Source organism: Hyla sarda, chromosome 6 (genome assembly GCF_029499605.1).
Source record: "Hyla sarda isolate aHylSar1 chromosome 6, aHylSar1.hap1, whole genome shotgun sequence".
In the NCBI taxonomy this organism is placed as follows: Eukaryota; Metazoa; Chordata; class Amphibia; order Anura; family Hylidae; genus Hyla; species Hyla sarda.
The window spans coordinates 219,455,593-219,468,945 of NC_079194.1; the positions used below are offsets into that span (position 1 = coordinate 219,455,593).

Below are 13,353 nucleotides of genomic sequence, written 5' to 3' on the forward strand. Positions count from 1 at the left end.
GGACGTCTCTGCTGGCCGAAGACACGGGACTAGGTGAGAGGAGCTCCCCGTCCAGGGGGACTACTTACGGGCGTGGCGGGGAGCAGTTTATAGGTTCACATCCTCACCATCCCCGCAGGCAGGAGTGTCCCCCGGGGATGGTGAGGATAAAGAGTTTACCCTATATAATGCTTTGCCAACTGTTATATAGGGTAAAACCAACAGAAAAAAACCATGGCAGTCTTAAGTACATTACATGTGGCTTTACACATGACAAAAATTTCTAGCTGCAGTTTAATAATGTCTAAAGTGGTTTGCTGTCCTGGTTCTGATTACTTAGGTTGGGACAGGTTGAAATACACACATTACAGTAATCCCAAACTCAAAACTGGCCAAATATATGTCAGTACGGAGGAGGACAAATTCTGTACACATCAGAAGCCAACTGGACTGCCCCCAGAAGCCCACCTTTAAGAACTCTCAAAAGAATACATTGAAAAACAGCCTCCGTTTGGTGCCTGTAATAAAATGTGTAATGCACTGGCTACCCTGAGGTAGAGATTTGGGGGTGGGTTGCTAAAAATGTGTGCTCTTACCACAAAAAACAATCCAAGTGGACATTGTCCTATTAAATTGAGCCTCTTTGTTGTATAAGATGCTTACAGGCTTATCAGTAGTCATTATCCATTGGCTGTAGATTATCTGTAGACCTCATGATTTAGCTATTGCTGTTGCCAAGCTGCAAGAAAAATGTTTCCTTCACTTTCTTGGGACATACCTCATTTAATATCTTCATTAGTTGGCTAGTTCTGAAAGCAGCAGCAAAGAGACAGGTGTAATTCTCTGTTTCCCCTGTGGAGGCACTGCAAAGTATTAGAATATTTGCTGCCATTTTCCTTAACAGATTACAGCCTGTTTGGGAGGCTGTATAACCAGTCCTGTAGGTCTTTCTTGTGGAATCTACAACTATATTACTGGGGAAATGGAGACTATGGGGGGGGGGGGGGGGGGGGGGGGGGTGGAGATTTTGTCATTGTAGGTGTTGTTTTGTGTGCTGGTAATGTGAAGGTGCACCAAATGTATACGGTAAGTGCAGAGCATTTGATACATTTTGTGCAGGTACAATTTTTTTTGAAATTTCACTCTTCACATACACCAAAAGGCTAAGCTAAGTCTGGGCTGGTGTATTCTTGGGACTTTTTGGTGGTCTTTGCACAAAAATTTGCAGCTTTCAAACCCTTTAAGGAGCAAGCCCATTTTGGCCTTAAAGGGGTACTCCAGCCCTAAGACATCTTATCCCCTGTCCAAAGGATGTGGATAAGATGTCTGATCGCGGTGGTCCCGCCGCTGGAGACCCCCGCAATCTCTCATGCAGCACCCACCTGTCGATATTCCGGCCCCGTGGTCATGAGGCTTCAGACACGGAGAGATCATCTCTTCGTGCAGCTGAGACAGGTGGGTGCTGCATGAGAGATTGCGGAGGTCCCCAAAGGCAGGACCCCCACGATCAGACATCTTATCCACATCCTTTGGATAGGGGATAAGATGTCTTAGGGCCTGAGTACCCCTTTAAGGACGAGGCCAATTTTTGTTTTTGCACTTTTGTTTTTTCCTCCTCCCCTTCTAAAAATCATAACGCTTTGAATTTTGCAACTGCAGACCCATATAAGGGTTTGTTTTTTGTGTCTTCAATTGTATTTTGAAATTACATCAATTATTTCATAACATAATCTGCAGCAAAACCAAAAAAACATTTTGTGGTGTGAAATAAGAAAAACAAAACGCCATTTTGTAACTTTTGGGGGCTTCCGTTTCTACGAGGTGCACTTTTCAGTAAAAATTACACCTTATCTTTATTCTGTAGGTCCAAATGGTTACAAGGATATCCAATTTTTATATAGGCTTTATTTTATTTTACTACTGTAAAAAGATTAGAACTACATGCACCAAAATTAGTATGTTTAAAATTGTCGTCTTCTGACCCCTATAACTCAGGGCATAGTGAACCCCTGGCCACATGTATCCGACTGTTGCTGGCTGTGTACAAAAGTGGTTTTTCATAAAACCTGCAATCAAGTAGATCAAGGTAATGCTGGACTGATATTCTAAGCACATATAACCTACTGTTCTTCCTTTATGTGCCCCAAACATCATGACATTCGTGCTTTAAGGAAATGCAGTCTCCACTACCCCCTGCTGTAACCCTCAGCAAGGTATTGGCCTCGCTAGTAATTAAGCTTGGTGTTCTGATCGCTGTCTCAGTAGGAAGTAAATTTATTGGTTGCACATTTGTGTTTCAGAGACACCATGTGGAGGATCTTCACTGGCTCTTTACAGTTAGAAGAAAAGTCAAACGTTCTCCTTCATGACTTAAGGGAAATAGAAGCTTGGATTTATCGCCTGTTGAGATCTCCCACTCCAGTGCCTGGCCAGAAGAGGGTTGATGTGGAAGTCCTACCCTTAGATCTGCAACCATCCTTGACCTTTGCCCTTCCCGACCCTTCCAGATTCTCCCTGGTGGATTTCCCCCTACACCTACCCTTGGAGCTTCTTGGAGTGGAAGCTTGTTTACAAGTCTTGACCTGTATTATGCTGGAACATAAGGTACTGGAATATTTGTTTATACACATTACCTTCATATATGTCTTTACATCAGGGCTGGATGAATTTCTGGAGCCAGGTAGTTATAGTGTCAATCAAGAAATAAAGGGTTGCTCCTAGTGTGGGGCGGTATACCGGTTCATACCGAATACCGAATTTTTTTTCCTGCACGATATGAATTTTTCACATACCACAATACCGGTTGGGCCCCCCCACCCCCCCTCGAATTAATGAATTATCAGCAACAGTGCGCTGTACCCACATTTGGCAACTAACCATGTGTCACCCGCGGGCGCTGTTCTGCTTCTCTCCCCACCAGTTTATCAGCCCAGGGCTGTGCTGTCCCCCCCATTAGGGGACCAATCATATGTCACCCGCGAGCGCTTCCCCCCCCCCCAAATAATTATCAGCTGCTGCGCAGTACTGTACTATCCTAAGCCCGGGCTTCAGAAATAAACAAAACAAACTTTAACTGCCCTTCTTACGTTCCCCCGTTGCTCCGGAACCTCCTCTTGAAGCTTCCCGGGGATGGGAACATCACAGAGCCATCAGCCTATCACTTACATGACAGTGCGCTCAGCCTATAACCGGCCGAGGCACGACAGGGCTGCGGCCTGTGATAGGCTGATGGCTCTGTGACGTTCCCATCCCCAGGAAGCAGCAAAAGCAGCGGGGGGACTGTGAGGCCGGTTCCGGAGCAACGGGGGAACATAGGAAGAAGGTTAAAGTTTTTTGTTTTTTAATATTTGCAGCCCGGGCACAGGAATACAGAGTACAGTACAGCACAGCAGCTGATAATTATTTGGCGGGGGTGGGGGGGATGAGAAGCAGCGCTCGCGGGTGACATATGGTTAGGGGGACAGCACAGCGCTGGGCTGATAAACTGGGGGGGGGGGGATAAATACCATTAAATACCGTGGAACCGCCATAATTTACATAAATACCGTGATACACATTTTCTTCATACTGCCCAGCACTAGGTACTCCGACCCTAGACATCTTATCCCCCTATCCAAAGGGGATAAGATGATGGATTGGGGGGGGGTTCCGCCGTTGGGGACGCCCACGATATCCCTGCTGCACCTGGCCTTCGTTTAGAGGGTCGGGTGTAGCGCCGGAGGCTCATGACTTCATGGCCACGCCCCCTTGATACAAGTCCATGGGAGGGGGCAAAACAACAGTCACGCCCCCTCCCATAGACTTGCATTGAGGGAGCATGGCCGTGACGTCACGAGTGGGGCGTTACCATGATGTCACAAACCTTTGCCCCGCAAAGCCAGTCATCTGGCACAGAGAGAAGTTCTCTCCATACACCGGATATCTGGGGTGCTGCAGCTGAGATCGTGGGGGTCCCCAGCAGCGGGACCCCCGCAATCAGACATCTGATCCAAAGGATAGGGGTTAAGGTGTCTAGGGGGGGGGGGGGGGGGGAGTACCTCTTTAAGCTAGCCATGCACATTAGATATGTCTACCAAACCTGCTGATGTTAAAGGGACCTGATGACCATATTATGTGTATGCTTGTGTCCTGACTCTGCCCCACTTGCATACTTTGGATTTCAGCTTTTTGTTCTCTGGTCAGGCAGTGTTTTTATTCGCTCTCTACTTTGGGAACACATACATGCCCACTGGACAGGGGGATTGGTAGAGCTGTATGAGAAGTTAGTTGCCAGCTGTTTTATGTGCATTGCAAACTTTCCTGGACTTCAGATTGGTCATGGAGAAACACGGCAGCACGCTGGGCAGTGATTAGCATAAGACCCTGCACAAAAGTCACTGGGCGTTCTACGGTTCCTAAACATGTGTGCAATTGCATCTTTCCATGGTTCCAGAAACTGCATTACCATTTTCCATAGCCTGTGTCTGGTTTTGTAGCTCTGGCCTAGTTCCTTCATTGAGTGCAATGTTACAACACGTGGACAGGAGTGCCACAGTTTGTAGAATTTTTTTTTTTCAGCCTCCTACAACCTTTGTAACCCCATAAAGATATCTTCTGTGAATCTATGGTGTCAAGAGCTAGTTATTACTAAGCACCGTACATTTATAGCGCCATGATCATGGGGGTAACAGCTTTTGGGCTCTTTCGGTAATAGACTGTCATCATTCCTCAGCCAATGCCAGGATTGGTGTTTCTTGGTTTATTCTTTATAGAATCAGGCTCAGTAGTGATAGAGTGTGACCATTTTATGGGGCTAGAAATAATCTTTTACTTTGTAATAACCATGTGATGAGCTCCCCTGTATTTGAGCCCTTGATGTCATTCAGCAGAGCTAAAACGGGTGACATTACCCACATCCCTGTAGAGGTAGACATCTGAGGTGCATATTCTTGCCCCCTGGCACATCTGTAGGGCATCCAGTGGACATGTATCTTTCAATTTTGATATCTTTACCACAGGTGGTGCTCCAATCTCGGGACTACAATGCATTGTCTATGTCCGTCATGGCGTTTGTATCAATGATCTATCCACTTGAATATATGTTTCCTGTGATTCCTCTACTTCCTACTTGTATGGCCTCTGCAGAACAGGTAAGACTGGGTCTTTTCCAACAATCCCTATACAGGCCTGTACGATGTTCACTTGTTCTTCTCTCAGCGTTGCTCAGTGCCTGAACCACTGTACGTTTATCTTGGCACCCAGCAGAAGAATGGTTCCTGATCTTAAACTCCTGTTCCCTTTTCACATTAATGCTTGTATTTGTTCTTGTAGAATCAGGAAACATTACAATGTATTTATTGTTTAGCTGCTCTTGGCGCCTACCCCATACATCATAGGAGTTCCGGCCAGCTTCTTTCTTTACAAGTCTGACTTTAGGATGCCAGACGATGTGTGGTTGGTAGACCTGGACACCAACAGGGTAAGTCTTCCCCTTTTTTCCTTCCAGTAATGTACTATTGCTTCTATACTGAGCTTCAATCAGCATTTATTTGTCTTAACAGGTTGTGGCTGCCAGCAATGCAGAACATCTGCCTCCTCTCCCAGAACCAGAAGCTTCAGAACTCAAGAAGCACCTGAAACAGGTGAAAGAGCATATGCACATGTATATGTAGTACTATGTAGTATATGTATATGTAGTACTCTAGCGTTTACATAGAGATTGAAGACATTGTATATTCCATTTATCTCAACAATTTTCCAAGCATTTACCCATTTGTTTTGGTCTTCAGTTTTTAGCTTTATAATTGTTTTACATTCGGTTGCTCTGTCAGATGTAGTTTGTATGCCCGCTTCCTTTGTTACTTTTTTTTTTTGTACCTGTGTCTCCTCCTGCAGCCGGTCTTCTTGTGATGGGTTTCTCTCTGTTAACTCTAATTTAGCAGGAGTGCAGAGTCATGTGATTATTGGCAAAACTGGCCAAATATTGACCCATGTAAAAGGCCCAGTGATAAGCTGATTTAGTGGCCAATCTGGAGATCGTGTGACAATAAAAGTCATTGTATGTATGTGATTGTGCTGTGAAAGGGGTACTCAAAGGATAGAGGTTAAGATGTCTGATCGCAGGGGTCCCGCCACTGGGGACCCCCGCGATCTCCCTGCTGCACCCGGCATTTGTTTAGAGCGTCGGGTGCAGCTCTGGAGCCTCGTGATATCACTGCCGTTCCAGCTCTTGACATCCCAGCCATGCCCCCTCAATGCAAGTCTATGGGAGCCTTTGGATAGAGGATAAGATGTCTAGGGGCGGAGTACCCCTTTAAGGGTGTATGGTGCAGGCTCAGGACTCAAGCCCTATACTTGGCTGCTCCAAAGTGCCCTTAGCAGCAGGCTTTAGCAATAGGTTGATCACAGGAGCCTCAGAGGCCTAGTACAGCCCTCGGGCTGCCATAGCAATGGATTTGATCCCCACAATAGTGTTCAGGGAAACTGATCCATTGTAACGGCAGACCAACATCAAAACATGTTATCCTTATGACTCCCCTTTTTTCTGTTTAGAAAAAATAAAAAATTAAAATTAAATCTGATTTGGTTTTGTCACATTGTCCAATCCATTAATATTTAACTTTATTGAATCAGCAAATTGTAGCTTTTTGGTCATCTCATAAATAAATAAATAAATAACATTTAAAAGCAAAATCAGTAATTTCAAACTAAGCAAAAATAATGCTGATTAAAAGCTACAGATTACAGTGTAAAAATGAGCACTCTTGGGCCCATAGACAGGAAAATAAGCTATAGGGTCAGAAAAGGGCAATTTTTAGCATATTGGGGAAAAAAAAAGTAGTAAAATATACTGCTGTAAAAATTATGTACCATTGTAATAGTATTGAGAATAAATATAACATGTTAGGCTAGGTTCACACATCCGTTGGTTCCCGTCCAGACATTCACCCGTTCAAGTAAAATAACGGAACATTAAAAAAAACGGGTTACCAACTGGTACAAACGGATTGCAAACGGGTCTAGTAACCCATTTTTTTCAAGGGTTGAAAACTCCTATATTATATCCGTTAGCACCCGTTTTAACCCCTTAAGGACATAGGGCGTATCCATATGCCCCCGTTTCCAAGTCCTTAAGGACCGAGGGCGTATGGATACGCCCTGAGCATTTCCGGCCCCCACCGCTAGCCGGAGGGGAGCCGGATGCCTGCTGAAATCGTTCAGCAGGCATCCCGGCATATCGCCCAGGGGGGTCATTATGTCCCCCCATGTCGGCGATTGCCGCAGATCGCTGGACAATTCAGTCCAGCGATCTGCGGCGGATTCCGGGTCAATCGGGTCTCCAGTGACCCGACGACCCGAAATTACTGGCTGATCGGGGCCGTCAGAGACGGCCCCGAACAGCCAGAGTCTGCAGGAGTGAGGTGGCACTGGTGCCACCTCACGATCGCCCTGATTCGTCGGCCGGATTACCGGCCGACCAATCAGGGCGCCTGCTGCGGGTGTCACTCCCGCAACCCGCTCCGCCCCTCTTCCGGAGGACGTGAGCGGGTGCGGGAAGACGACCCCCGGTGCTGGGGACCCCGATCCCCGGCGTCCCTGTTGGGATCGGGGCCCCAGGAGCAACGGCGGCGGCGGAGACGACGAGGGACTGACCTGTGCGGCGAGGATCGTTGGAGGTGAGTGACAGCCTCCTGCTGTTGCTTAGCAACAGCTCCCAGCATGCAACAAGGGCATGCTGGGAGCTGTAGTTATGCAACAGCAGGAGGCAGACCACCACAACTCCCAGCATGCCCTTATGGGCATGCTGGGACTTGTAGTTTTGCAACAGCTGGAGGCACATTCTTTCTATGTAAAAGTGTACCTTCAGCTGTTGTGTAACTACAACTCCCAGCTTGCACAATCAGCTAAAGTGCATGCTGGGAGTTGTAGTGGTGCATCTGGTGGTTGCATAACTACAACTCCCAGCATGCCCGTTGGCTGTCGGTGACTGCTGAGAGTTGTAGTTTTGCAACAGCTGAAGGCACACTGAGTTAAGTAGTAAACCAGTGTGTCTCCAGCTGTTGCATAACTACAATCCCCAGCATCCCCAGCCAATGTAGTATGCCTCCGGCTGTTGCATAACTACAAGACCCAGCATGCCCTTCCGCTGTCCGTACATGCTGGGGGTTGTAGCTTTTGCAACAGCTGAAGGCACACTGGTTGCAAAACACTGAGTTTGTTACCAAACTCTGTGTTTCACAACCTGTGTGTCTCCAGCTGTTGCAAAACTACAACTCTCAGCATGCACTGATAGACCGTACATGCTGGGAGTTGTAGTTTTGCAACAGCTGGATGTTCCCCCCCCCCCCAATGTGAACGTACAGGGTACACTCACATGGGCGGAGGATTACAGTAAGTATCCGGCTGCAAGTTTGAGCTGCGTCAAATTTTCTGCCGCAGCTCAAACTGTCAGCGAGAAACTACTGTGAACCCCCCGCCCGTGTGACTGTACCCTAAAAACACTACACTACACTACCACAAAATAAAATAAAAAGTAAAAAACACTACATATACATATACCCCTACACAGCCCCCCCTCCCCTCCCCAATAAAAATGAAAAACGTCTGGTACGCCACTGTTTCCAGAACGGAGCCTCCAGCTGTTGCAAAACAACTACTCCCAGTATTGCCAGATAGCCACTGACTGTCCAGGCATGCTGGGAGTTTTACAACAGCTGGAGGCCCCCTGTTTGGGAATCACTGGCGTTGAATACCCCTATGTCCACCCCTATGCAATCCCTAATTTAGGCCTCAAATGCGCATGGCGCTCTCTCACTTTGGAGCCCTGTCGTATTTCAAGGCAACAGTTTAGGGCCACATATGGGGTATCGCCGTACTCGGGAGAAATTGGGCTTCAAATTTTGGGGGGTATTTTCTGCTATTACCCTTTTTAAAAATGTAAAATTTTTGGGAAAACAAGCATTTTAGGTAAAAAAAAAAATTTTTTTTTTACAAATACAAAAGTCATGAAACACCTGTGGGGTATAAAGGTTCACTTAACCCCTTTTTACGTTCCCCGAGGAGTCTAGTTTCCAAAATGGTATGCCATGTGTTTTTTTTTTTTTTTTGCTGTTCTGGCACCATAGGGGCTTCCTAAATGCGGCATGCCCCCAGAGCAAAATTTGCTTTCAAAAAGCCAAATGTGACTCCTTCTCTTCTGAGACCTGTAGTGCGCTAGCAGAGCAATTTTCACCCCCAGATGGGGTGTTTTCTGAATCGGGAGAAATTGGGTTTCAAATTTTGTGGGTTATTTTCTGCTATTACACATTTTAAAAATGTAAAATTTTTTGGAAACCAAGCATTTTAGGTAAAAAAAAAATTATTTTTTTTACATATGCAAAAGTCGTGAAACACCTGTGGGGTATTAAGGTTCACTTTACCCCTTGTTACGTTCCCTGAGGAGTCTAGTTTCCAAAATAGTATGCCATGTGTGTTTTTTTTTGCTGTTCTGGCACCATAGGGGCTTCCTAAAGGTGACATGCCCCCCAAAAACCATTTGACGCTCCTTCCCTTCTGAGCCCTCTACTGCGCCCGCCGAACAATTAACATAGACATATGAGGTATGTGCTTACTCGAGAGAAATTGGGTTTCAAATACAAGTAAAAATTTTCTCCTTTTTAACCCTTGCAAAAATTCAAAAATTGGGTCTACAAGAACATGCGAGTGTAAAAAATGAAGATTTTGAATTTTCTCCTTCACTTTGCTGCTATTCCTGTGAAACACCTAAAGGGTTAATACACTTATTGAATGTCATTTTGAATACTTTGGGGGTTGTAGTTTTTATAATGGGGTCTTTTATGGGGCATTTCTAATATGAAGGCCCTTCAAATCCACTTCAAACGTGAACTGGTCCATGAAAAATAGCGAGTTTGAAAATTTTGTGAAAAATTTCAAAATTGCTGCTGAACTTTGAAGTAAAAACTCATAAATTTTATGATGCAAACATAAAGTAGACATATTGTATACGTGAACCCAAAAAAAAAAATATTTTGAATATCCATTTTCCTTACAAGCAGAGAGCTTCAAAGTTTGAAAAATGCAAAATTTTCATTTTTTTCATCAAATTTGGTGATTTTTCACCAAGAAAGGATGCAAGTTACCATAAAATTTTACCACTAAGTTAAAGTAGAATATGCCACGAAAAAACAATCTCGGAATCAGAATGATAACTAAAAGCATTCCAGAGTTATTAATGTTTAAAGTGACAGTGGTCAGAATTGCAAAAAACGCTCCGGTCCTTAAGGTGAAAAAGGGCTCGGTCCTTAAGGGGTTAAACCAGTTTTAATCCATTAATCCGTTAATTCTCAGCATGCTCAGAAGAAAATAGAGGTGAAAAACGGATTAAAATTAACGGGGACAAACGGGTACATTAAAGGGTAACCCGTTTCCCATAGACTTCAATGTTAAATTTAAAAGACCCGTTTTTCACCCGTTATTTTTGACGTGCAAAAAAAATTGGGCATGGAACGTCTTTTGGCCGTCAAAAATAACGGATTAGAAACATAACGGGTGCAAATGGGTGATAAAGGACTGTAAAAAAAATCCCATTGAGATCAATGGGATCCGTTTACAGCCCTTTACAACCCGTTTGCAAAATTAGCAAACGGGTTGCATAATGGGCATTTTTTGACGGGAGCAGGCGGCTGTGTGAACGAGCCCTTAGTCTTATCGTAAATTGCTTTGTTTAAAAACATAAAGAAAAAATAAAAAAAAAATGTAGACATTCCAAAATTTTTTAATTACGTTATAAGAGTTATGTCTTAAAAGGAAAGGTGAAGAAAACTAAAACCCAAAAATGTAAATTGGCTAGGTCATTAAGGGGTTCATTAGCGCCTAACCATTAGATTGAGGCTTCTGTTGGGCAGCAGTCTGCATGTCTTAAAGGACCCTTAACGCTACAACTGATCATCGTGTGGGTTTACCTAATATATCACTGATGGTCTCTTCAACAGCACTCTGTGCATGGGAGACATGCAAAGGACCAAGAAAGCGTTAGGTGGAAAGAGATAAGGTCTGAGAGCTGTGGGGGATTTTGTAGACCGGAAGCAAGCCCCATATGGCAGGCTGGCATTACGTGTCATTTTCTGGTAGCCTAAGTGTTGGTTACATTACCCAGCTGTAGTAAGGAAATGTATGAATACAGCTGAGCTGTCGATGAAACAGGTGACACTGCAGGAATACTTGTTTTGAGTGAACAAAAAAAAGCTCTGCACTCAGTAATCTCCAGCTCTCCCATAGAAGTGCATGGAAGAGGTGTGTCAGCAGCACTCTGTGTGGTGGTCGACACGTTTTATTTAGGAGAGCTGGGTGCCGCGGGAAATCACAGAGGGTCCCAATGGTCAGGCCCTTATCCCCTATCCTTAGCATAGGGGATACATTTTTCTATCCCGGAGTACTCCTTTTAACTGCGCTTCACCTAAAGTTGTTGAGGTTAGGATTTATATGCATCTTAAAACTCCTTATGGATCCCTGAAGTTAGTAATGCTTCTATAACGCCTTGATCAGTTAAGAGTTTTGCATAACCTAGAATCTTCTCTACCGGAATCTTATTTGGAAAAACCAGAATGGTGTTACATTGCACATAAAATGTTTAATTCTACGCCTGTCCTATTCTTTTTTTTATTCTCTACTTTTGCTGTTTTATGTATTTTTCATTATATATGTATTTAAATGACTGCTCTTTCCTTCCTCCTCCCTTTATATTTTTTGTTTGCTTTTTCATGTGATTTAGTTGCCCTTTTTCCTTCTATTTGGGGTTCTCTTATCAATATTTGTGCATTTACTATGACTATAGACAACTCCAAGTACTACAGAGCTGCTTTGTGCATATTAAGCTTGTCTTTCATATAAGTTGAAGCTTACAGTTAAATTGTATCTATCTTTTTTTTTCCTTTTTCTATATAGGTCCAAAATGTTCACAGAGCCTTTGTGTATTACCGTATATCTTTTATATAAAGGTTGGCCATTGTTTTGATACAGAGTTCCAAATCCCCTACCGTACTAAAAAGGATATTACCATCTTAAGTGATGGCATATTGCTAGGATATCATTTTATGATCAGGGGGGTTTGATCTCTGAAACCACCAATGTGGCTGCATTTCCGAATTTAATGCAGGGAAATAATACCAACCTCATTCACTTGAATGGAGCTGTGCTGCTGTTCTACTGCGCAGCTGGTGGCTGGGACGACTCTGCAGGGCTAAAGGGAGTTTACAGGGAAAACCCTATATTGGCTTATTCACTGATAGAACAAAATAGGATCCCAGTCCTCAAATACATCACCCAGACTGAAATGGTCTTGGTAGAATGTGATTAGGGCTGGGCGGTATGACCAAATATGTGTATCACAGTATTTTTTTAACTTACGGCGGTTCCACGGTATATAACGGAATTTTCAAACCCCTACCCCCCCCCAACCAATCATGTGACCCGCGCAGTGTTCGGCTCCCCCCCCCCCCCAAAATCATGTGACCCGCCAGCACTGTTCTGCTCCCCCCAATTAATGATCAGCCCAGCGGGGTACTACTCACAGATGTCACCTTCAAGCACTGCCCTCCTCCTCTCTGTTGGGGGCCGCTGGCGATGGAACTCACTGTACGCCAGTGGTCTCAAACCTGCGGACCTCCAGTTGTTGCAAAACTACAACTCCCAGCATGCCCGGACAGCCAACGGCTGTCCGGGCATGCTGGGAGTTGTAGTTTTGCAACAGCTGGAGGTCCGCAGGTTTGAGACCACTGCTGTACGCTGAATACCGATGCCCGGGCTGCAAGATATACAGAAAATACATTTTAACTTACCTATGTCGGCCTCACACTGGGGACGGGAACGTCGGACAGCCGTCAGCCTATCACCGGCCGCAGCGATGTCCCGCCCCGGCCAGTGATAGGCTGAGCCCACTGTCATGTAAGAAGCCGGCCAGAGCTTCTCACATGACAGTGGGCTAAGCCTATCACTGGCCGGGGTGGGACATCGCTCTGGCCGGTGATAGGCTGACGGCTGTCCGACATTCCTGTCCCCAGCGTGTAGCTGACGTAGGTGATTTACAGTTAATTTTCTTTATCTTTTGCAGCCCGGGCATAGGCATACAGCGTACAGCAGTGGTCTCAAACCTGCGGACCTCCAGCTGTTGCAAAAGTACAACTCCCAGCATGCCCGGACAGCCGTTGGTTGTCCGGGCATGCTGGGAGTTGTAGTTTTGCAACATCTGGAGGTCCGCAGGTTGGAGACCACTGGCGTACAGTATAGAGTTCCAGCGCCGGTGTCGGCCCGCAACAAAGAGGAGGAGGGCAGTGCTTGACATATGTGAGTAGTACCCCGCTGGGCTGATCATTAATTGGGGGGGGCAGAACAGTGCTG

At 45.2% G+C, this 13,353-nt stretch overlaps 1 protein-coding gene across 38 annotated transcripts in view; it reads left to right on the plus strand.

Annotated features, from left to right (window-relative positions):
- Window positions 1-13,353, plus strand: part of MADD (MAP kinase activating death domain) — a 140,168-nt gene that overhangs the window by 36,762 nt on the left and 90,053 nt on the right. For all 38 annotated transcript variants that reach the window (XM_056526483.1, XM_056526501.1, XM_056526495.1 and 35 more), the window contains exons 4-7: window positions 2,280-2,583; window positions 4,977-5,108; window positions 5,324-5,437; window positions 5,520-5,600. In XM_056526483.1, the coding sequence (XP_056382458.1) occupies window positions 2,280-2,583; window positions 4,977-5,108; window positions 5,324-5,437; window positions 5,520-5,600 (631 nt within the window). The remainder of the gene's footprint in view (window positions 1-2,279; window positions 2,584-4,976; window positions 5,109-5,323; window positions 5,438-5,519; window positions 5,601-13,353) is intronic.